The sequence below is a fragment of the Musa acuminata genome, chromosome BXJ2-10, assembly GCF_036884655.1.
Source record: "Musa acuminata AAA Group cultivar baxijiao chromosome BXJ2-10, Cavendish_Baxijiao_AAA, whole genome shotgun sequence".
Classification (NCBI taxonomy): Eukaryota; Viridiplantae; Streptophyta; class Magnoliopsida; order Zingiberales; family Musaceae; genus Musa; species Musa acuminata.
The window spans coordinates 19,804,477-19,830,363 of NC_088347.1; the positions used below are offsets into that span (position 1 = coordinate 19,804,477).

General features: G+C 39.8%; 2 protein-coding genes across 3 annotated transcripts; one reads left to right on the forward strand and one right to left on the reverse strand.

Moving 5' to 3' along the window:
* Positions 1-9,223: 9,223 nt before the first annotated feature.
* LOC135624406 (sorting nexin 1-like) lies at positions 9,224-15,148 on the reverse strand. Its single transcript, XM_065127972.1, has 11 exons — positions 15,041-15,148; positions 14,804-14,941; positions 13,474-13,609; positions 12,983-13,116; positions 12,077-12,148; positions 11,562-11,721; positions 11,322-11,455; positions 11,156-11,224; positions 9,971-10,050; positions 9,639-9,699; positions 9,224-9,540 (listed from the first exon to the last, which is right to left on the reverse strand). The coding sequence occupies exons 1-11, from the start codon at positions 15,050-15,052 to the stop codon at positions 9,319-9,321; spliced, it is 1,218 nt and encodes a 405-aa protein (XP_064984044.1). The 5' UTR covers positions 15,053-15,148; the 3' UTR covers positions 9,224-9,318.
* Positions 15,149-18,340: 3,192 nt separating this feature from the next.
* Positions 18,341-19,665, forward strand: LOC135581787 (NAC domain-containing protein 90-like). Of its 2 annotated transcripts, XM_065127978.1 has the most exons (3): positions 18,342-18,608; positions 18,702-18,997; positions 19,091-19,665. In XM_065127978.1, exons 1-3 carry the CDS (start codon positions 18,455-18,457, stop codon positions 19,373-19,375), a joined length of 735 nt encoding a protein of 244 aa, XP_064984050.1. In that variant the 5' UTR covers positions 18,342-18,454; the 3' UTR covers positions 19,376-19,665. The 2 variants fall into 2 exon arrangements, with proteins under 2 accessions (XP_064984049.1, XP_064984050.1); XM_065127977.1 differs by having other exon boundaries at positions 18,341-18,608; positions 18,702-19,665.
* The last annotated feature ends 6,222 nt before the right edge of the window (positions 19,666-25,887 follow it).

The window sequence follows — 25,887 nt, forward strand, 5'->3', positions numbered from 1 at the left end:
TGTGGCCACGGCTGCCGTGGTGACCTGCTGCTGCTGCGGCGGCTCCGAGGACCGGAACCTCTGCTCCTGAGCCGGAATCAGAATTGCTGCTTCCAGAGTTGACGCCGTTGCCGTCGATGCCACGGCCGTGCCCTCCTCCGCCTACGCCGCGGCGAGATAGTCTGCCCCCTCCGCCACCGCCTGCAGATGCCGGGAAACCATTGAGGTAGGTTTCAAGAGTTTTTTCTCATGGTACTCATTGTTACACTGGCTTTAATTTTCTTGATGACATGCTCCTCCAAGATAACATGATTGGACATGCAGGGGGTCGTCATTTTGTAATCGCCAAGAATTTACAAGTGACCAGAAACTAGATCGAAAGGTTTACCCAAGTCATTGGTATCATTGCACTTCATTCCACAGATAAAGTATATGATAAGGAGAACGAGGATGAATTGAGAGCTCCTCATGTTCTCCGTGCCTGCTACTGCCTTGAAAGCCGATGGAGCTGTCCATCTCTGCTTCTGTCTCCGCTTTTAACCTCGGAAGAAAGCGAAAAGGCAAAGATAAAAAGAAGCACCACCGCCCATCCACCGGCATCGATATCACCGTGATTCCCTCGCCACTAAACCCAAAAATCTCCACCCTTTCACACGGCGGTAAGACTCTGCCATTATCACAATTTAAATATGATGCATCAATTTCTTCCTACTTTTTCTTTTTTTTCTTGAACGATTTGGAATGCGGACGAACGTGAAGTCATCTTTTTTATTATATGAGACGGCTTGGTGTGCAGGTGAGTTCACAATGCCGGTGTCGGATTGGAAAGCAGCGAATTCCTCGGCAGGTAAACGCGACGCGTCTCGAACAAAGAAATCTTTTAAGATTGATAGCTTATATTCTCACAGCCGTCACGGCATCGACATATCTCGAACAGCAAGCTGTGTCCGTGGCGTCCAAAAGCATTGGCCCCACAGAGGGCCCCGGGTATTCTATTTCGTCATCAGTCGGCGGGTATGTGATTCGGGCACAGACAGTAGTGCGTCTTTTGATCTCGCAGATACTTCATAAAATGGGCGATGGGCGACAATGTGAGTCCTCACATGAACGGCTAACGATGGAATAAGTCCAATATTTATTTATTTATTTACAATCTTTTTTTACTATTTATAATCTCATTTTTTAAATTTTATAATATTTTTAAATTAATCCATAAATATTTTCTTTTTTCCTCTTCTTTTTTGTTGGAAGATGATATCGAGCAAGTAATATTGGACATGTTAGGAACGAGTCAGCGCTAAAAGAGAGGGGTGGTGAATTGGTGTAGCGATAAAAATCATGTCGATTCTAAAAATTCTTTCATTTCATACGATAAAATCAATTTAAAAAATATGCTTAGATTGAAAGCAATATGCGAGGCGTAGTAAAAGTACAGTAAGAAGGTTTGCAGTAAGATAAATTGTATAAAAGAAAGGCAAAATAGATTTTTATAGTGGTTTGGTCATCGTGACCTACATCCACTCTGTCGATTCCTCTTCCGTCGAGACCACCGGTATCCACTATCGATCTTCTTTCAATGGGCGAAGATCAACTACCCTTTTATACCCCTCTTCTCCTTTTCATAGGTTTAGGAGACAACCTTTATAAGCACACACTCCTCTCTAAATAGAATTCTATGTTTAAACTAGAGAATGAGATTTCTCAAGTGATCTACAATGTTTTCTCACTTTTAAACTCTTTATGGTTGTTTAACCAGGGATGAGAGAGATATTTATAAGCTTCAAGTTGATTCAAACTTGGAGCTTAAAAAGGTCTCATCCCAGGTTTTATAGGTACTGGTAGTACCATCGTCGTTCCTAGGAGGTACTATCGTCACAAGATCTACCATTGGGCGGTACCACCGCCTGATAGGGGCGGTACCACCGTTGGCAGCATTCACTACTGGTGGTACCACCACCCAGCTTGGGCGGTACCACCATCTAGAATTCCTGGGGTGTTATTCCCTAGGCGGTGCTACCATCAGCTAGGCTTTCAGCATCCTAGTTAGGCCTTGAATTCAGCTCAAACCAACCAAACTTCGGGCCCAGTTGGCCCCTAACAGAGCTGATGGGATTACGTCACAATTCTAACTCTAGTTATGTGCTAACTACAATTCCTAAGACATATTCTAAGCAAAATAAGTCTGGTTTCTTCTAGCGAACTTCCAACGATCTTTCGGCAATGTTTCGACGGACTCCCAATAAGCTCTTAGACTTCACATCGATCTTCTTAGCGAGTTCCGACGAGCTTCTTTGGGAAGCTCCTGGACTTCTCGGTTGGTTCCGACAGAACTTCCGACAAACTCTCGAACTCCCAACGAAATTGTGTTCTTAATTCCAGAACTTCATTTTGCTTTATGCCTTGCTATCGTAGTTAATCCTGCACATACAAAATACACTTCTATCTAGATAATTATTACTAAGCATGAATCATGTTGTCCGACATGTCATTGGTCCATCGATGCTTCGTCCGATTCTTCGGCACATCATCCTTTCTTGTGGCCTATTGCCCAATCGGCCAATTAACCTCCGCAACTCCGATATCCTTGGCACAATATCTGCTCTTCTTGGCCCGATTCTCAAATCTATGGCCCGAAGCCTTCTATCGATACGTCGATCGATCCTCCGACTCGACGTCAAATCTTCTAACATGTTTTCCTCCAGCCCAACATAATTTTTCCTGCTTTAATTGTCTCTCCCTGATCGAAGCATCCAGCGTTACTCAAAACGCAGATCAAATCATAAATACTATCAATTGGTTTCATCATCAAAATTCGAGATTCAACAATCTCTCCCTTTTTTATGATGACAACAAATTGATGACGAAGTTAACCTTAACTCCCGGAATTTAAACAAACTCCCCCTATCAATATATCATAAAATATATCATATTAATAGAACTCTTGGATTCAAAAATCCAAGCAACATGTTTTCTGGGAACAAGCCACGTAAGCTCGCGTTAGTGAGGGCTGCCCATATTTAGCTTACTTATGGTTTCGGGCATATATGATTTTTACTTAAGTGCTCTGTTTTGTTAATCTCTGATATGAGTTTTGAGTTATATTCATATTAGACTGCGCTAAGCATATTCTTCTAAGCATATTCCTCGTGGTCTAAGTTGCTTTATGTACAAGGTAAAACCCAGCAAGCACGCAAAGATACTCGTATTCTAGGGGAGACTCTCAATATGAAATTAAGTACTTTAAGATAGAGCGGGGAAAGGCATTAGCACTCAAACCTGTGAGCTCCAGTGGAACCCTACTAACTACAGTTCATCGACCTAGGACAAAGGCATGGGCAAGCAGTAGTGCTAGTTTGAAAACAAGTAAGGCTGGTAAGCTGTAAAGTAAGTCTGACAATAAACTTATGCATGACATCATATTTCTTCCTTTTGTTAAAAAAAAAAAAACGTACAACTATCAAGTGTTTAAGATATATAAGATCAAATCATTGCATTTATCATCATGCAATTTATAAACTAGAAAATTTAGTAAGTGTTACATCATATTTAGAACATACAAGCTATCAAATTGTAGATATGTAAGGTAGTAAGATAGCAAGTTTACAACATATAAGCTAGCAAAAATTTCGAAAGCAAATGCAAGATAGCTATCTTGTTGAAGTATGTAAGCTAGCGATTCTTGCTTCCTTTTGCAATGTATAAGTTGTAAGTTTTGCTTCTTGAGATAACACTATTGCTTGAGATTGCAAGATAGCATTTCTTACTTTTTAGATAAGCAAATAATAAGTTTTGTTCCTTTTTGTAATATGTACATTTGTAATTTTTGTTTATCTTTAGATGTGCAAGCAAGTTTTTGCATCTTCTTAATTTATGCAAGCTAGCTATCTCCCTTTTTATCATTGTCAAAAAGAAGGGAAGAATACAATTTTGTATCTCTTTTTTCCTTTACAATAATTTTCAAATCATGACAGAGGATGAATAATCAAAGATGAAAAATCAAGTTATGAATGTCAAAATAATTTTTCATCATGACTATTTTATCATTGCATGCATCATTAAAACATCAAGCATGATTTCAATCAAAATCAAAATTACACATTATTTCTTCTTGAAAAGCATACATAAGATTATTATTAGATTTAAATCTAATATTTTATTCCTCTTTGAAGTATGAAGGCTAGTAAATTTTTGAAAAATAATGCAAGATAACAAGCTAGCAAGATACAATGTTTGACATGAAGCAATCTACATGAAGTACGTTTGCATCTTCTCTTTAGATGTGTAAGTAAGCAAGCAAAATTTTGCATCTTATCGACTTGTGCAAGCTAGCTATGTCCCCCTTTGTCATTGTAAAAAAGAAGGAAAGAATATAATTTTGTATCTCTTTTTTCTTTTATAATAATCTTCAAATCATGACAAAGGATGAATAATTAAAGATGAAAAATCAAGTTATGAATGTCAAAATAATTTTTCATCATGAATATTTTATCATTACATGCATCATTATCATAAGTTGAAGTATTGCATGCATAATATCAAATCATCATTCATAATTACATTAATGTTTCAATCATTATTTCAATATGTTTGTGCATCATTATGGTTTCAATTTACAACATGCACAATTTTAAAACTTTATATATCATCCTTACTCTATACATGATACTAAAAATAAATCAATTATCATATCATACATGATACCCATAAGCTAGCAAATTTATATCATTTTAGAGCATCAAAACAATACATGCATTCATATCATTAATGTTTTAATCATTATTTCAATCATCAAAAAATGAAAGATCAAGTCTAACATTCGAGAAATCAAGAGAAACCATGATCCATTTTAACAAATCTCCTCTTAAATAATTAACGAAAAGAATTCTAAGGAGATCATAATATAAATAAAATTTATTTAATCTTGTAGGAGAACAAGTTCTTAATTCATGCAAAAGAAATTTTATGATTTAAATTCAAATCTCAAGTAATTCCAAGAAACCAAGATCATGATATAGGTAAAAACTCATGCAAATTCAAATAATCAAAATCATCAACATCTTTTCAAGAAAATTTAATGAAGATAATGTAAATATATTCTTATGAGAACTCGATTCATGCATAATGTCTCAATTTTTCATGAATGTCATATGAGATGATTTATTTCAATAAATCTCTTTTTCTATAAGTGGATAAAAGAAACATAGGAGATCTTGATTCGTGCATAAGAAATCTCAAGTTATAAATTTCAAAAAATCAAGATATAGCTCATTTAAATTCAAATAGTCAAATCAAGATCATTTTCAAGAGATTCAAAAAAAAAAATAGGTTCATTGGTCTCTCCTTTTTGAAAAAGTCGATAAGGTAGAGAAATTTTTCAAGGAGAAAGCTTTCCTCTTTTTAGTAATTCAATTCATAAGATTGATTTCATAGAAGCATATCTTTTTCATTTATGCCAAATAAAAACATGCATCAATGTTTAGGATCAAAAAATAAGTTTCGTCATAAAAACTATGCATCTTGTTTATAACCGAAAAAACAATTTTCATTGTGATAAAGATCAATAGGCCATTAATCACAAAAATCATCATGCATAATTTCATATTAAGCATGCTCTTAACATTTTCATTAAGACATCAAGTATGGTTTCAATCAAAATCAAAAATCATCAAGATACACATTATTTCTTGAAATAATCATACTTAATTAAATATAAAATCATCAACCATGACACTTACATTATTTCATATAAGTATGCTCTCGTCATTTATGCCAAATCAAGACATGTATCCTTTTTAAAACCGAAAAAGCCACTTTCATTATGGTAAAAATCGATAATCCATAAATCGCAAGAATCATCATGCATAATTTCAAAAGATAAACTCATTAAGCATGATATTACTTCAAATCAAACATGATTTCATAAGGTATTTTTAATCAAAATTATTTTGTTTTTTTATCATAAAACATGTAATTTTCATGATTATTTTTTAAAATTACTAAAAAGGTAAGCATGATCCAATTTTATTTTTGCATTTTCATTAAACATGCAATTCAAAAAAATATATATAATTTTTCTACACTAATTTAAGAATAACTCATGAAAAGTATTATGTAATTTCGAAATAAATTAAAGGAGTTTCGTTTGAGTTGTTTACCTCATTGTCGAATGCCGTTAAAGCATAGTTGGCCACCTTGCCTTTGTTGATTTTCTCCTCGTCTTCGGAGGCACTCGATTTGTCCTAAGTCACCTTCTTCTTCTTTTTAAGTACATTTTTAATTTTTTATTCTTTTTTTTTTAAATTTCATGAGGAGTTCAAGTTCACCATCACTTGAGCTTATACTTGAGTGGTCTTCGATTGTTCTTAGTCAGAAATCCTTCCTATTCTTTGGAATATGATTCTTAAGTTCTTTACGTGCATTGCACGTCATTTCATAGGTCATTAGAGACCCGATAAGTTCTTTGATTAAAAAAGTATTCAAATTTTTTTATTCTTGAATAGCCGTTATTTTTTAATCTCAATTTTTAAAAAGCGATCGTAAAATCTTGTTAACGAGTTCAAAATTAGAAAAGCATTTGCCAAAAGCTTTTAGACCATTGACGACATCCGTAAAACGGGTATACATGTCAACAACGGTTTCGCTTTGTTTCATATGAAACAATTCGAAATCATGCATTAAAAGATTAATCTTCGAAACTTTTACTCTACTAGTGCCTTCGTGTGTGGTTTTAAGAATGTGCTAAATGTTGAAAGTCGTTTCACACATAGAAACATGATTAAACTCAGTTTTGTCTAAGGCGCAAAACAAAGCATTTAATGAATAAGTCTTATTCTCCAAATCATTCCAATGGTTCATTGGAAAAGAAGACCTTCGAAAACCGCTTTCGACAAAATTACATAAATTCGAATCTAACGAAAGCAAGAAAACTCTCATTCGAGTTTTTCAATATGTGTAGTTCGTCCCATTGAACAAGAGAGGACGAACGAGAGAGTGACCCTCTTAAAAGCCAAAAAGAGTCATTTCTCTTAGGTGTTAAACCAAATGAAAAATTAAGAAGCTTTGATATCAACTGTTAGGAATGAGTCGGCGCGGGGGGGGGGGTAAATTAGTGCAGCGGTAAAAATCACGTTGGTTCTGAAAATTCTTTCGTTTCGTACGATAAAATCGATTTCGAAAATATGCTTAGATTGAAAGCATATGTGAGTATAAGAGTAGTAAAAGTATAGTATTGAGGTTTGCAATAAGATAAATTTTACAAAAGAAAGGCAAACCAGATTTTTATAGTAGTTCGATCATCGTGACCTACATCCACTCCGTCGATTCTTCTTCCATCGAGGTCACCAGCATCCACTATCGATCTTCTTTCAACGAGCGAAGATCAACTACCCTTTTACACCTCTCTTCTCCTTTTCACAAGTTTAGGAGACAACCTTTATGAGCACACACTCCTCTCTAAATAGAATTCTAAGTTTAAGCTATAAGAGAGGATTTCTCAAGTGATTTCTACAATGTATTCTCACTTTTAAACTCTCTGTGTGTGCTTTAAATTAACCAGGGATGAGAGGGATATGTATAGGCTTCAAGTTGATTCAAACTTGGAGCCTAAAAAGGTCTCATCCCAGGTTTCCTAGGTACTAGCAGTACCACCGTCGTTCTTGGGCGGTGCTACCATCGCAGGATCTGCCACTAGGTGGTACCACTGCTTGACAGGGGCGGTACCACTGCTGGCAACATTCACTACTGATGGTACCACCACCCAGAATTCTTGGGGTATTGTTCCTCAAGCGGTGTCACCGTCGGCCAAGCTTTCAGCATCCTAGTTGGGCCTTGAATCCGACCCAAACCAGCCCAACTTCAGGCCCAATTGGCTCCTAACAAAGTTGATGGGATTACCTCCCAATCCCAACTCTAATTATATGCTCATTACGATTCCTAAGATATATTCTAAGTAAAATAAGTCCATTTTCTTCCGCCGATCTTCCGGTGAACTTTCGATGATCTCTCGGAAATGTTCCGGCATACTCCTGACAAGCTCCTGGACTTCATGACGATCTTCTTGGCGAGTTTCGACGAGCTTCTTTGGCAAGCTCCTAGACTTCTCGGTTGGTTCCGGTAGAACTTCCGACGAACGTCCAGACTTCCGACGAATTTTCGAACTCCCAACGAAATCACGTTCTTGACTCCGGAACTTCATTTTGCTTTATGCCTTGCTATCGTAGTTAATCCTACACACATAAAACACACTTCGATCTAGACAATTATTACTAAGCATGAATCATATTGTCCAACATGTCATTGATCCATCAATGCTTTGTCCGATTCTTCGGCGCATCATCCTCTCTTGTGACCTATTACCCAATTGGACACTTGACCTCCGCAACTCCGATATCCTTGGCGCAATATCCACTCTTCTTGGCCCGATGCCCGAATCCATGGCCCGAAGCATTCTGTTGATACGTCGACCGATCCTCCGGCTCGACGTCCAATCTTTTGACATATTTTCCTCCGGCCCACTATGATTCTTCTTGCTTTAATTGTCTCTCCCTGATCGAAGCATCCTACGTCACTCAAAATACATATTAAATCATAAATACTATCAATTGATTTCATCATCTTTAACAAGACTGCAATAGGACGACATTGAGTGGTATTATTCTGACTATACTTACAACAAGCGTTGAGGGGTTATCGTGTGGATGTCAACGACAACGATAGTCAATCAAGAGGTGTCGAAGGGGCAACAGCGTTAGTGACAATGACGTCCATAGAAAGTGATATTGACAACTAGGATAAAATAGAATTTATAAAAAATAAATAAAATCAATAATACCAAAATTATAAATAGTAAAATAAAATCTTACGACCTTTTAAGGGAGTTATCATTAGCAAGGGAATTGTCAAGCAAGCTTCCACATTGATTCCTTCGCATGTGTCTTATTTTTTAAAATTATTCCTCATGTCACATTTTCCCGACAATATATATATATATATATATATATATAATCTTGACATATTTTGTTCACCGGACAATTTATATTATTTATCTTACAACCATAGGAAAGAAAATATTTCCTAAAAATTAATATCATGCTTTTGATACAGCAAAAAAAAAAAGGGTGCGTAAGAGTCTCCGGCTTCAGCTAACTCGACAGCAGCTGCGTTCATATATATATATATATATATATATATAGATAGAGAGAGAGAGAGAGAGAGAGAGAGAGAGAGAGAGAGAACACACTCAAAATAGTAACACACGAGCTATTACACTGTTCCAAGTTCTCAAATTCTTCCTTGTACCAACCACCGAACACGTAGTACCACAAAGTGGAACAACATGAGCTAGCCATGTTGTGAGGAAACAGAGCATGCTTCGATCTTGGGTAGGACGCTGCGCCATGCGTCGGCTATGTCATTAGCAAGTTTTGCTTGTCCCTTGGCAAATTGATGGAAGGCAAGTCCCATGTCTGCAGTCTTCTGTTCTTGAAACCGCACTATCTCTTCGTTCATCAACCTAACAATTGTCTCAAATCTTCTGGTTGCTTGTTCACTCTCTGATTTCAGCTGCATCGCGTCACAAAATAGACGCATTTAGAACCCAAGCATATTTGTCTGATCATGTGTGCTTGTTTGCGTGCATAATGTGCAAGTAAGAGGCTTACCTCCCTGTACTCCATTTCGGCTTCTCTAACCTTGTCTGAGCGCATAAGGTTCAATTTGTCTCTGCATATTGTCAAAATTAGAAATTTATAGTCTAAGTTTAAATGAGCTAAATCTGCTTCTAAAGCAGATAGACAAAAGCCCCAACACACGAAGTTGCAATTCTATTGGACCTCCAGCAGTGTAATATATTGATAAAGCATGGTGAAGAGAGAATCATTCAGCCAGTTCTACTTGACAATATTGCAGATAGTCGTTAGATAGATAGATATTATTACTTCAAGTTCCATAAAAAAAGAATATTGATATTAAGAACAAAATTTGATAAACATACAGGTTGATCTCCTTTAGCTTGGTTGTTTCAGCCAACTCACAGTGCTGTCTGAAAGCATTAGCTCTATCAGCAAAAGTAACCTGATTACAAACACAAGCATCATGATGAGCCACCAACGAAGATACTGAAATAAGTAATAACTAAACCTTATTCTTGAAATATTCTAGTTCCATTTGATAACAGACTCAAGGCAATTTCTGCTTCTGCAAAATAATGGTAAGATCACATTCTCATAGAATTTGAATACCTAATCAGTGATTTAAAAGGTGCTAGGCGTCAAAAGGCATCAAGGTCCAAAAACGTACGAGGCGCTAGGCACTTGCCTCAACGAAGCACGACGCTAAAATATAAAAATATATAATATAATTAATAAATATAATTATTTAAATAAAAATATGATATTAAGAAAATCTTGTAAAATCACAATATCACATTAACAAAAAGTCTCAAAATTCAAAACAATAACAATAATTTCAAATAAATAAAAATTAACAGTATTAAAATCAAAATAATATATTATTAATCTAATAAATAAAAATATTGTTACTAGTATACAGTTAGCAGTATACTGTTAATACTATACTATCAAACTAAGAAGAGTGCGAGTAAGAGGAAGATCGAGGCTGTTGACTGAAAGTAACGACAACGGCAACGATAGTAGCAAGCAGCGAGAGCGGCAACAATGGCAGTGGCAGCAGTAGCAGTGAGCAACGGCAGCGGGAGCGGCGAGAGACGACAATGGCAGTGAGAGCGGGAGCAGCGAGCAACAACATTGGCAACGGCAGCGGCAATGACGACAGTGGTAGCGACAGCAGTAGCAGCAAGCAGCGGGAGCGGGAGCGACAAGCAGGGTTAGGGTTGGGAAGTTGCGAGAGGAAGGCTGATATCGATGCTTTAGTTGGTTCGATTGAACCAACTAAAACACCGGAGATCGAACCAGACCTGAAACACTGGTTCGGTCGCTTGGTTTAATTGGGCGCTCGCCCGAAGCGCCCGACGCCTGGGTTCGGCCGAGCATCCAGGCAGCGCCTCTTTGAAGCGCACCGCTTGAAAATGAAGCGAGGCGCTCGGGCCTCGACTCACCTCACCCGAGCACCTAGGTGAGCGCCCGAGTGCCTATTGAAATCACTGTACCTAATGGGAAGTTTCTTTGCTTGTCTTGTATCAAAGAATAGATAAACTGACCTTAATAGACTGTACAGCTCGCACATAATCTTTTAAGGGTTCTTCAAAATTCATTAAAAGGTTGTGAGCCTGCAAGAGAATAAGGTGGTCAGCATCAAATAGAACTTGTGAACCAACTGGACATACGATGTGGCAAACAATGAAGAGACCAAGTTCAACAGTGCACCTCCTTCTGTAACTTTATCGATAACAACTCTGACTTTGCACCAAGCTCTGAAAAAACCTTTCCAAGAGAATTTCCTTCGCAGGCACCTAAGAGCTTCATAGCCTTCCCAAAGTCAGACAATGACTGTCCCAGTTCTGGGAGCAAAAAACGCACAAAGCATGACCATTAATTCCAGGTTAACAGATCAAACAACAGCACATGACAGATAATTAATAAAATATGTACCACGGAAGATACTACCTCTGTGCCTCTTTACAAGACGAAAAGCCTGTTTTTGTGTCTCTGCTAGATGGTCTTCAAGACCAAAGATATAGTGCTTTAGCTTCTCATACTCAGGGTCTGTCTCTTCCACAGGTTTCTCCTTTCCAAGGACCACATCGCTTACTTTTGTTTGCACATCCTGTAAGGATGGATCCTTTAGATCAGTGTTTGCCTCTCAAGTGGAATAAGAGCAAAATCATATGTTCACTAAAGATATACATGGTCAAATACCCTTACTGTTAAGTGCAAGTTATGATGAAAAAGAGAAACCAATTATAGCACTTGGTTTATAAGTTGGAGAAAGCAAGAACCATAGGCAACACTTCGAAAAATATTGAATTAATTCATCTTGGTTTATAAGAAAAAAGTCAAATTATGTAACAGGTACCAAAACAGTAGAGCATTATGTTTTATAACAGATTGATTCTTTAAGTTGATTAAAGATATCAAAAGATACTCAGCATTTCATTTTTCTGAATAATGAGAGAAGATACCTTAAAAATTTGTATCAAATCCGCAGGCTTCTTGAAAATACCAGTCTCCTGGGACCTTGCTCTCTCCATTGTCTGCACACAGTATCATAGATAACATCACATAATCATCTTTTGAAACAAAATGCTCTTTGAGAACTGCTGGATCCACAGAGCCAGAGAAAAGAAACAGATTCAAAGCATGTTTACTTGATTGGGAGAAAGAATAGCTTTTTCATTTAGCTAAAATCCTGCTAATATGCAATAATCAATATGGATGCTATAGGCTCCTTAGAATTAGATCAGGAAGGTCACATGAAATTGCAACATTGTGCCACAAATTCAAAGCAACAGTGGTAAAATAAATTGTGTTTATAGAGTGACATTAGTAAAGATAGCAACAGTATCTGATTCAAAATGGAAGCAAAACCTTGTGCAAACAATGGATGCCTCAACAACCTTATGTCCAAAATCTGCAGTGGAAACCTCAACAATTGGTTAATTCCCAATTTTTAGGTTGGTCATATGGTAGCAAACTCATGGATTAACCACTTTATCAATGGCGCAGAAGGTAATGACAAACATTAGTATTTTCCTTTCATTGTAGAATATATAATCTACTCCCTGAAATTAGAAAATATTCATTGAAATTGAATAATACCTAGAGCTTTTAGTGACAAATTCCAGAGACCATGACCAGGATTTACTAACTGCTACCAAAGACAGTAATAAACAACCATCATTGAATTAGTGATATAAGAATAGATCTGAAGATGCCCAGAATGGCAGATCACATGTCAATCAGCTGAAAAATGCTCAAAATGTTTACATGTAGTACTCTAGAGATAGGTAGTAATTATATCCAAACATAACAGTTTTGCATCTTTACTTCAGGCAATCGCAGAAATTAGAAGTGATACTAGATTATACCTCTTCATCTTCCTGAAGAAAGGTCCTCAAATCCTCGCTTTGCTTCAGTTCAGGGTGAGAAGCTATTCGATTTATGAATATATCCAGTGCTTGACGCCTCATCTCAATAAACTCAGTGCTGAAACGGAACTTCTCTGGGTACATCACACAGGTGTCAAGACAACTAATAGATTAGCAACCAATTGTCCATTATCTAGGAATCCATCTTTACATAGGTGAAATATGGCTTGTTGGTTAAGATTAAAAATAAACTCACACCAACTGCTTATTTTGCAAAAATTGCTTATGATCTACAAAGTCAACACCCTACACTGTGAACATAATTTGTTGGTTAAAATTATAGTTGCACATCCATATACAGTTATGAGAAAACAGAATGGATATATTCATCATAATTGCCAATGACAAACAAACAAATGTCATTTTCTTCCTTTCATGTGAATCACAACAAAGAAGCTACATATAATAAGAAAATGATTCTTTTGTATTACCTACAGCACTCTTCTCTGGAAGGGGAGGAATAAATATTCCTTTGTACTTTTCAGCTAGTCTATCATGCAACCACACAAAATCACTGTACCGGCGAATGACAATTTTCTCTGGCCCTTGAAATTCAGGAAGATTTGTCTGCAGATACAGTCATGATCAAAAAGTGATAGAAGATTATCTTTCACTATCCAACAAATAAGCATATGAAATTAAAACCACAAGGGAAAAAAGGAAATTGTGATACAGAACTATCTATTTCAGCATTACTAAAAACCATTATATGAGAGCAAAATATAATAAATATAACCCACCAATGGATTTATGAAAATAGCAGCTTTCAATTTTATGCAACACAATTGATCGTCTACTTCTTCTCTGCACAGATTGGTATATTAATATCCCTTTCTTGGGAATTTGAATCCAAACGACCTGCTCAAAAGGCAGGACAACACTATGTTTTGCAAATCAACAATGGACATCCCTGAGTATACATATATGTTCCTCACAATCTCAAGGTACAACTGTCAACATAATATCACTGACCAATCTAGTTCAAAAAAGCACAGTAGCTAAACCAGTAAGGAAACGAGAAGAAAGTCAACCATATCAGAAGCCATGCCACACACCAAAGATCTTATGTGAACATTTTCACAATGAACCCACCAGCCAAGCATATTCTTTGTCAGCAATGGACCATGGTCTGCCCAAGTGTCATGCTCCCATGGTATCCAGCAAGCATTGTTTTGGTGAATTATTAGCATCGAGCACGAGCAAGGCCGCATGCCAAGACCCGTGCCCATGTAGTGTGGGCATATTGATAATCATGGGCATATAGCAAGTTAGCAACATCCTTGCCACCTTATGGGCAAGTGCAACACTAAGGTAGTCACGTTCAGTGTAATAGGATTTAAAAGATACTCCTCGAGATGTTTAAATAATTTTGAAACCTAAAGTATCATGAGATGTGCTGAACCTAAACACCAAACTATCGAGAGCATCTTTGGATCCCGAATACAAAGGCTTTAAACGTGCGTCAAGATATTTACAGATTACTTTGAAGCCTAATGTAAACCAAAGTGGTTACTCCTAGCCATGAAAATATCAGTAAATCCAGATCATCTTTACACAGCAGCCAAAAGTTTATCCACACAATCTAGCTTGACAAAAGATAAATTTACAACGAAAAGGCAATTCCAACAGCATTCCCTTATAATCAATCCCTAATTCGATGGAAAGATGATAAAACGACAACAAGCTTCGGGCACCAAAAAGAAATAAAAGATTAAGCAAGTTCCAAAACAAAAGAGGGGAATTGTGTGGGCAGAGATTCACCCTAGTGATAACGCGATAGGAGATGTAGGCCTGGACGCCATTGCCTAACTTGACGGGATCGGTGACGGATATATAGAGGAAGGGCGCTGCTGGCGGAGATCTAGGGCTCTGCGAGGATGACCTCGGCGGACTCGTCTCCTGCGTCGGATCAAAAGGAAAAAAAGTTCAATTCAACCTAGATAGATTGTACATCTTCGAGACTGAAGACTGATGCAGATATAGATCGAGAAAGATTACCGGAGAAATCATGCCGTCGCCGGAGAGATCGACTGCGGGAGGCGAGGAAGGGCAACGGATTTGGGCCCAGGTCGGAGTAAATGGCGTGGCGGACTCACCCAGATTATTTATAGCTTAGTCATTACTGTTGTCTTGATTACTAATTAGCCCTTGTTTTATATTAATTTTAAATTTATTATGTATAAACCCCGTGTTAATGAGCTCAACAAAATATATTATATTCAAATAGGCTGATGGTTTTTATTTTGATATAACAAAATCACCATTTTATTTTTTTCATGAAAATAAAAAATATAGATTGAAAAATAAAAATCATTTAATTCATAAAACAAAAGACAATGCTAATAATTAATGAAAACAAACATTAGTAAATTAAATATAATAAATAAACACACTAAAATTTGAATTTGTAAATAATTATTTTAGTAAAATAGTGTTGAAAAAAATAAGAAATTGATGACGGGTGGTGCTATTTTTTATTTAAGAAAAATAAAATGAGACTCATATAATAATGTTATGATGTTGACAATATCTTTATTCGATCATAAAATCAAGTGAATTGATGACCTTTGATTGTAGTCTTTGAGCTCTTAACTGTGCCAATTTGATTACTTAGGCTCATGGATCATGTTCTGATTTATTTGTTTGAAGTTGAGATTGCCGAGTATAAAAATATGATTATTATTATTATAGGAAAAAATTTAATATCAAAATATAAAATTAAATAATAATAAATTTAAATTTATGATACATACTTTTTAATGGTTCTTACAAAAACTTTATCTCATTTGTAAGTACAACGAATTCAAAATAATAATATCAATTTGTAACAAGAATTAGACTCGTCTTCTCCACTCTTCACCTTATATATTAAGTTCTTAGAAGATCATATCTATTTATATATGAGAGTAGAAGATTTAAAACAAATAACTAAGAAAATCTCTTGTATCATGATAATCTTCTAGGAAATCCTATTATAATTGAATTTTCTTACTATTAATCGATAATTATAATTAAAATCTAAATATATTTATAATATATTTTACCTAATTAGATAACATCAAATAATCTAATAGAGGATCAATATTGATTAGTAAAAATCTAATAGAAGGAAAGAAAATCTTAGAAAGGAGATACCAAAAATTGGTGTAGTATTAGGCTTCATCCGCACTTGTAGTACGAGAGCAAGCACAGCAAGCACCAATTGGCTTGGTCCATGGTACCTGAGGTAGGATCATTTGGTTGCTTCTTCCATTCGATGTGCTTCTTCACCACATTGGTCTATTTTACATACAACATCCTCCTCTTCCATTTTAGTGCTTTACGATGGGATGGAATGTTTTCTCCATTTATGCCTCACATGTACTATGCTAGGATTTGATATGGGTTATGTTGGGGCTTGACGAGGACGTCAAGCCTTTGAGTGGAGGTGATTGTAATATCCCTGATTAGTCCCACATTGAAAGTAGGCAAGACTAAGATTGACTTATAAGGGTCTGATGAGTGTATTATTATCAACTTTAGCTTAAGCATTTTGATCAATGGTTTAAACCAAACGAAGTTGATAGATCAGTTAATCCATCGAGCCCGAGCCATAATATGTACAGTTTTAGACTCAGGTGTATTGTTATAATTCTAATCGCTTTCATGTCCCTTTTATCCACCTGTTCTTACAGATTAGCTCATAACTTGGTTTAACCAACAAGGATAACAATTGTCTGAATGGATGGTAGTGATTGCTACTTGTGTTAAATCTGATTGCTACCTTAATTCTCTTTTTCTCTCTCTAGGTTGAAACTTCAACTGCTTCCCCACACCGTCGTTGTAAGATGTTCTGGTGTACTGTTGTTTAAGCTACAAAAAGCAAGAGATAGAAATGAAACAGATGGTTTCCATTAGGAGCTTATAGTTAGTTCTATACAGCTAAAAGAACTTTTTTTGAGTAAGCATCAGTGATTACTGCTACTTGTTTACTAATATGTTAATGTGGGCAGTTCAGCTAACACATGCATGCATTTCCCTCCTGTTCCTTCCTACTCTTTCTCTCGACTCCAATCTGGTCAACCCGTCCGCTGTTTCGTGCTTGAGTTTACTCGAGGAGTCCTGAAGGGAGAGCACGAAATCAGATGAAGAAGCCACGTGAGAGGATTACCATAGATGGATTGAGCGAGAGAGAGAGAGAGAGAGAGAGATTGGAAGGATCTAGAGATGTCAGCGTCGTTTAACCGGTAAACGGAGATGTTTGAGACGATGGTTTGTGTCACCTCTACTCACACGTTGGGATGGACCGAGTCAGAGTGCCGAATACGTCATGCTGTCGCGATCATCTCCACAGGTGGCAATGGGAGTCGTGTTGTGCGTCAAGGGGATCTATCTCCGGTCTGCACAGCCGCGTTAACGTCCTCTCCTGGTTCCCAATTGACTCCCGTCCGCTTCATCGGAATCCAATGCATATTTCCATTTGACATTTGATATTAGAAAAGGGCGTGGAAGTGATCAACCCACGCGTTTGTCAAACAGCAAGCCGCGGAAGAGCATCAACCTCTTCCTCCTCCTCCTCCTCCTTTCTGTTCCCCACTTGCCACAGTTTGATTGGGTGGCTTGGCAAAGCATTGGGCACAGGATAATTCCCTTTTCCGTTTCGATTCGCTGTAAACTCTAAAGCATAACGAGTGACTTGCTGTACGGTTGCTGGATCCAGCAACTCAAGTACTTGAATGCGAGACGAACCTATCTATCTTTCTCTTATGCGCAGTGAAGGACGACCGCTTGGATAGCTGATGAACATCACGGGAGACTTCGGTCATGGACCACCACGGAGCGTGGAAGAAATCAATGCCTCATGTTAGGATCCTTGTCGCGACGTTCCTCGGCGTTCCCACTGACAAATAATAACAGTGAGTAACTTATGATTTAGACTGCCAGTATTGATCTCTGAGCAGTATAATCTCGGCATCAGAACGAGTCAAGTCCAGAACGAGGGAAACTTTAAGTTCTTGTGAGGTGTCAGTGGTCTTACTCAAGAAGACACAACTTGGTATAGAGTTATCCCAGTTTCGTGTAGGCAAAGGCTGACCTACTCCCCCCTGTATAAGATACGTAAGAGATACAGCATTCATTCTTAAAGCTTATGAAAAGGGAACTCGGGAGGAGATTGACTCGGTCATTGCCTTCCTCATCGTGGGTTTCCACAAGGTCACAGCATGTTAATTAGAATTCCACATCAGTTGCCCCACCATCACTGCTCCTTTCTGTCTTTCCCCTCATCCGAGTCCTGTATATATAAGTGACCCGGACCATCCCAAATGGAAGCAGACACCTTCCTTCCATTAATCTTCTGAGCCCCGAAGCTGAAGTTGCAGCCCTGTAGCTAGGTTGATCCACAAGGAATCAGCAAAGACGAAAGGGGGAGAGATGAACACCGTCCCGCCGGGGTTCCGTTTCTACCCGACCGAAGAAGAGTTGATCGGTTTCTACCTTCAGAACAAGCTCGAGAACCGAAGAGAAGACATGGAACAGGTCATCCCCGTGGTTGATGTCTACTGCCTCGATCCATGGCAGCTTCCTCGTAAGCGCAGCTTCTTTTCATTGTCTTTTAGAGTCTTCTTTCCCTACATATATTGCTGATGATCTTGATCTGGCGGAACGTGGTGCTGCGTAGCGTTGTCTGGAGAGCATTGCAGGCGAGATGGAGAGCAATGGTTGTTCTTATGCCCAAGGCAGGAGAGGGAAGCGCATGGAGGGCGGCCGACTCGAACCACGCCATCGGGCTACTGGAAGGCCACCGGATCCCTGAGCTACGTGTTCTCGTCCACGAACCGAGTCATGGGTATGAAGAGGACCATGGTCTTCTACCAAGGAAGAACTCCCACCGGAACCAAGACCAGGTGGAAGATGAACGAGTACAGAGCACTCGAGGAAGGTGCAACCACCGTTCCGCTAAGCGCAACACAGAAGGTAATCATTGCCTCCATAGTGGCACCAGAACCCTATCAATCCACTTCGCACCATTGCAGTAAACTCCTGCATCTTGCGCTTCTTCTTTCACAGCTCCGCAGCGAATTCAGCGTGTGCCGCATGTATACCAAGTCAGGCTGCGTGAGATCATTTGATCGACGACCCGCCGCCGCCGCTTCTGCTGCAACTGATGCCCAAAGAATGCCCGAGGTGCTGCCCTCAGGCAATGAACCGTCTTCATCGAAAAGGACCCTATCTCATGATAGCTCTTCATCCGATGGCAATGGCTCTCAGCGCTCCGTGCGACAACGGGGAGAAGACGATCCGGGGTTGATCGGCGAGAACGACGACTGCGACCTGTCGCAGGACTGGTTCTGATCATGATGCACAACCAGACCTTATCCGAGTATTAATTTCATTGTTTATTGATTAGTTAATTCCTTTTGGTTCTTCATTATATGTGTTGGTTAACTTAGGATATTAGATCAGCAGCATGAGGGGGAATAAAGAACGAACAAGAGCAGAAGATGAGAAGAGCATCTCTGTGGGGGAGAGGGACCTAACCATGTCTTGACTATTGTATTCTGATTGACTAGTCGTGGAAAACTTTCTCATGCCATTGTTGTCAATACAACTCAATTGCAGTTGCCACTTGTTGTTTTGTTTTAGGTTGCTTTTGTAGAGCTCTATATTGGTTTTGAGAAAGATAAAACGCCATGGAGTGCATGGATGGACTCGACTCGTTTAACCTCCACGTACGTCCAAGACAAATATACAAGAGCGTACCTGCACAGGGACACAGTACGAGATACTACCGCTTGTTTCCTTTAGTATAGATACGTAGAATGCTGTATTTTGCCACACGACTCTACCTGGAAGGAAGTGTATACATACTGCAGCTTGTCAAGCAGCCTCCAACATCTGAAGAAACCTCACCATCTATCTTCTCATTGCGTTGGATAACCTGTGCCATATGTGGACTCAATTTATTCCCTAATGCACATGGCATCTATTGCTCCACATGTTTATTCCTACTTATTTGCAGGTTCAAAGCATGTCCTCAGGAAGAAAAGTCCACGCACGCGTGATAATGACTTGACTCGGATCCTCTTACATCTCTTGCAAACTTCTTCCTGCGCTGAGAGATTCATCTATCAGCTCCGAACTCAAGAAATCCCACTTGGAGGGCTATCAAAGTCTCCTCGTTAGAAGATTTCGTATCGTCGATATCGAACCCTTTGCTGCTGTTTTCATACCCATGTTTTGAACTGGTCATGCCTTCCTCATTCCACGGTTAGCATCCTTTGACATGCATGACTTGAAGACAGGTAAGGGGTGACGCCAGCAACTTAGTTTAACAGATAAGCACATAGATCGGTGGAGTTTAGAGATCCTCTTCCTTTCATTATCCCTCACCTACATCTTTCTCGTAGATGTGCTCCTCAACGATGATATGTGACTTCGATATTCAATGGAACGTATCACCATCAAACTCGAATCTTTCTTGGCATCCATGCCCTGCTAGCTCTATGTTTAGTTTGATTGGCTTATATGCCGAGATTCTCATACTAACCGTCGTCTCTTGGAAAAAGATGATACATCTTGTAATTGTTAAAGACAACAGATCTCAGTGGTCATAAAGTTATCAGATCTGGTTCATTACTTAGCTGAAAACTTCAGTCGTTTGATACATATCAGATACCAAATTGACAGACAATTCCTTGACATGCGATTACTGTAGAGCTTCTGCAACATAAGATATTCCACAATACACTGTTCTTCCATCTTGTCATTGGTTGATATTGATAAGTAGATGAGATTTCCCTAACTGTTTGAGGAAATCTCTCTACTCTATTGAGGGAAATCCTCTAACCTGTTGAGGAAAATTCTCTCTTCTAACCTGTATAAAGGAAGGGGATATGTTAATAACAATCAACTTCTTCTACAACTTGTTTATCTATTTATTTTCTAACATGGTATCAGAGCAGTTCCTCCTTGGCGACAGCAGTATCGCCGTGTGTTAGCCAAGCGGTCACAGTAACACGTTGCCTCAAGCGGAGTCATTGAAGAAGCACAAGACACGGATTCAGAGCCAGTACTAATGAGCACCGTCTTGGCTCTGCTCATCCACTCCTTCTCTTCCTTCATCGCCGATCTTGCTTTTCTTCGCCGGCCTTGCTCCCTCTCCTATTTGCTACCTACAGCAGACACTCTCCGTCGCCGTCATGCAAGGAGGAAAACATTCTCTCACCGCCTCCTCAATAGCGGTGAACGGCGAACAGCGGTGTCTTCCTCGCTTCCCGGCCAGTCGCAACTGCTGCATCTTCCTCTACCGCAGCAGCTTTCACTGCTGCTTCCCTCTACACAACGGCGCCTCCTTAACGACGGTGTCCTCCTCCTCAATAGCGACGAACGACGAACGACGGTGTCTTCCTCGCTCAGTCTTCCTTGCTTAACGACGGCTGCCGCGTCTTCCTCCTTCGCTGTCGCAGCCGCTTCCCGGCCAGCAGCAGCCGCAACCGCTGCATCTTCCTTCCTCTACCGCAGCAGCTTTCGTTGCCGCTTTCCTCTATACATCTAATTGCTGCAGATTTCTCTCACTACAGTTTCCTTGAGTACCGTTGTAGATTTTCGCGGCCATTTCCCGGCGAACCGCAGTCTTGAGTACCGCTGAGTTTTCGCGGCCATCTTCCGGCGAACTGCAACCTCTACAATCTGGTGCAGCAAGCAGCAATCCATAGCAGCGAACTGCAGTCTTGAGCACTGCTATAGTTTTCGTGGCCATCTTTCGGCGAACTGCAGCCTCTACAATCTGCTGCAGCAAGCAGCAATCCATAGCAGCGAACCGTAGTCTTGAGTACTGTTGCAGTTTTTGCGATCATCTTCCGACGAACTGCAGCCTCTACAATCTGTTGCAGCAAGCAGCAATCCACAGTAGCTGCCGACAGCTTTGGGCACTATTGTAGATTGCCCAATCTGCTGCAGCAATCTATAGCAGCAGCCCCCTCCCTTATTCTCCACCTTATGTGACCTGAGTATCACACAAGGTTCACTGCATCTCTTCTAAAAAAAAAAAAAAAATGTCTTCGTTCACTTCTTCTGATGTTTTAGTTCCTGTAGGGACTCCCACTTCTTGTTCTTCTACAGGGCTTATCTCCATCAATGTTGCCACGTTGATCCCCTTTAAGTTATCAAAGGGTGGCAACTATGTGTCCTGGCGAGCTCAATTTTATTTGGATACGACTTGTTAGGTTATATTGATGGCTCTTTCAGTTATCCTCTGGCCATGCTCAACATTCCCGGCGATCCCAATCCAGTACCCAATCCAGCTCACAAACTGTGGCTACGTCAAGATCGTCTCATCCTCCAAGCTATTCAAGCTTCAGTTGCTGGATCTGTTGCTCCCTTGATATCTTCATGTGTGACAGCTACCGATGCATGGTCTACATTACAAACCACCCTGGCAAATCATTCGCATACTCGCAAGCTCATTCTTCTATCCAAGCTTATGGTGACAAAATAAGAGGGAAGTACTATATCTGATTATCTACAACATATCAAGGTTATCATTGATGACTTAGCCTTGATAGGTCATTCCTTATATGACACGCGACTCGCAAGTCTCTTTTGAAGATCTCTATGATAAGCTGACTGACTACGAGATGTACTTGAAGTGTGCGGACAAACTGCCTAGATCAACTGTCACAGCTCAAGTCAGTCACAAGTCTAAACGGAAGAGCACTCGGTACTCGCCGAACATCACCCAAGGTTTAGCTAATGTGCCTCTTGATTCTGTGAGTTCCATGCAACACCACTCCTTTCCTCCTAGTCATCACTTCTCGCAAAGTGGCAACTCCAGCCATCATCCGTCTTGGCATCCTGCCTTACCGAGCCATTAAAGATGGGTCATTTGCCAACTGTGTGACAAAGTCGGCCACTCCGCTAAAGTTTGCCGGTCTCATCCCCGCCTCCCTGCTCCGTCACACTTGCCTCAGGAAAATCTCCTAACTTCTCCGACACCTAGCCAATCCAACTGAATTGTCGACTCTGGTACCTCTCATCACATCACCGCTGATCTTCAAAATTTGTCTCTTCACAATCCCTATGGCGGCGATAAAGATATCATCATCGGTGATGGTAAAGGACTTCCTATAACTTATACTGGTTCCACAACGCTTAATTCTGACTCTAATACATTTACCCTCGATGATGTTTTATGCGCCCCTCATATTAAACGCAACCTCATTTCTGTTTCTTAATTTTGCAAACATAACAATACTTCCATTGAATTCTTTCCTGATTCGTTTCTTGTTAAGGACTTGAGCACGGGGGCATCATTGGTCCAAGGCCCGAATAAAGACAACATTTACGAATGACCGTCAGCCTCTCGAATAACCCAGCCCACTGTTCATTCTTCTGTTGCGGCTCCAGTTGATGTGTGGCATCGTCGGCTTGGTCATCCCTCGTCCTTTATTCAATAGAAATTATTATCTCGTCGCTCTCTTCCTCTTTTTAAGTCCACTAATTCTATGATGCATTGTGATGCTTGTCTTAGTAATAAGAGTCATCGGTAGCCTTTTGGCTCATCTTCCATTTCATCCTCTAAACCTTTTGGAATTATATATACTGATGTTTGGGGTCCTAATCCAATCTTATCTTTTGATAAGTTCCGATTTTATATTATTTTTGTAGATCACTTCTCTAAGTACACATGAATATATCATCTTTCCCATAAATATGACGTTTCTCGCATTTTTTCCACTTTCCAGAAGTTGGTCGAAAACTATTTTCAGTCTACCATTAAAATAGTCTACTCTGATGGTGGCGGTGAATATCAAGCCCTAGCATCCCATCTCTCAGCTTATGGCATTCAACACCTTAAGTCTCCCCCACATACTCCTCAACTAGTTGGTTCTGCCAAACGCAAACATCGGCATATAGTAGAAACTGGACTCACACTTCTACATCAGACTTCCATGTCTTCAACTTTTTGGACAGCAGCCTTTCAAACTGCTGTCTACCTAATTAATCGAATGACTACACCAGTTCTACAATACCAGTCCCCCTTTGACATACTATTTCACAAACCCTCTAACATTCGTAAACTCCGAGTGTTCGATTGTTTATGTTATCCTTGGTTACGTCCCTATGCCTCTCATAAGTTAACATCCCGATCTACTCCTTGCGTCTTTATTGGTTACTCACTTGAACATAATGCTTTCCGCTACTATAATCTCCACACTCACAAAATCTTCATATCACGTCACGTTGTCTTTGTTGAGTCTAACTTTCCTTTTCAATCCCTTCTATATCCTGCCATACGGACCACTTCACTATCTCACTGGAGTATACCTTCGGACCAATCAGACGAGCCTCCCATGACTTCATCTACTTTATCCCCTCCTGATCCGCACTATATCACTCCAGTTCAACACTTGCCCGTTTCTTCTGTTCCTACTCCACTCCACTCTTCCCCAATTGATGGGGCAATATGTTCCGAAACACAACCATCCTCTTTACCTCCTTCTCGCCCAAGTGCCCCTGACGTGTCTCCACTTGACCCGGCTTGTGCCACAGATCCTCACTCAACATCACCTCCCAATCCTGTCGTCTTCAATCATCCTATGTCCACTCGCTCTAAGCATGGTATTTTTAAACCTCGTCAAGTACTTAACCTACAAGCTATCAAGAATTCCTCATCCCCCAATGTTGAACCCACTGTTGGGAAATCATTGGGGGCGACATCATATGCGCAGCAGAAGATCAAGAAAACAAAAATCCCCGATTCCCAAAAAGATGTTCGTCATCGTGCGAAGATTGGTGCGCAAAAAATCCGCAAAACACAAAACTGCGTATAGAGATTGTGTTACCTAGGGAGATCGTATATCCCTGTTTCCTTGCAGATCCTTAGGAGAGGGTGAAGAAGGTCAAGCGTCCTCCTCTCTAGCGGTGATCCACATAGCAGGGTTGCTACGACGCTCCTCAAAACTCCAGGCCTACTCTGAGGTGGAGAGGGAGAGGAGAATAGGAAAGACAAGCAAAGACTCTAGCCTATGAGGCTATGAATCCCTCCTATTTATAGAGATCCTGTGTCAAACCCTAATGGGTCCTTCCCTAGTGGGTATTGGATCTGCATCCAATAAGACAAGGGCTCCGTCGGATATCTCATATCCGAACCTCTACTTATCGCAATGCCTACCATATGTGTGTGACCCTCTAGGCCCAATATCGAGCTGGCCGTGAGTCATACCTGTCAGAACTCCTTCTAACTCAGTGAATTATTATCTCTGTAATAATTCACTCGACTCATCGACTACGGACGTACTAGGCCACTACGCCGTAGTCCCTAGACGATACAGGGGAATCCAATCCATTGGACCTGTCTGTCCTCAGTTACCATGTACCTATAGTCCCTCATCCATCCAATATCCCAGAGACCGCATATCGAGCATGGTGCTGTCAGACCCATATGGTTTCTACTCGAGTCTCGCTCTAATCGGATTCTCCCGGAGAACTCTTTCTCTCTCAACCCGAATGACCCTGGCTAGGGATTTGTTTGAGCAAGAACACATGGGATATTCCTCTCATGATGCCGAGAGTGGATGATCCTCTGTCGACACTCAATCGCCCTCGTAAGGTCGACTACCACTCGCAATGACCAATTGTACTAGATCTGGGGACAGCCAAACCTATAAGTCTGGTATCAAAGAGTGGAGCACTCATACAGGACATCCTTGGTGTCTCAAGTCTAAGGACCATATACACCACTAGGACTACGGAATCGCTGTCTGACAATAAGGCATCATCAACCATCCAGCATTCCGTAAGCGGATCAATCAGTGAACTCATTCTCCAATGAGCACTTGTACTGTATCCCTAGTGTCCCTACA

Coding starts and splice junctions, on each gene's coding strand:
- LOC135624406 (XM_065127972.1), bottom strand. Junction 13,610..14,803: donor CCTATCGCGTTATCACTAGG/GTGAATCTCTGC, acceptor CTGTATCTGCAG/ACAAATCTTCCTGAATTTCA. Junction 9,541..9,638: donor CCGAAATGGAGTACAGGGAG/GTAAGCCTCTTA, acceptor GACGCGATGCAG/CTGAAATCAGAGAGTGAACA.
- LOC135581787 (XM_065127977.1), top strand. CDS start 18,455: ATGAACACCGTCCCGCCGGGGTTCCGTTTCTACCCGACCGAAGAAGAG. Junction 18,609..18,701: donor CGATCCATGGCAGCTTCCTC/GTAAGCGCAGCT, acceptor GGTGCTGCGTAG/CGTTGTCTGGAGAGCATTGC.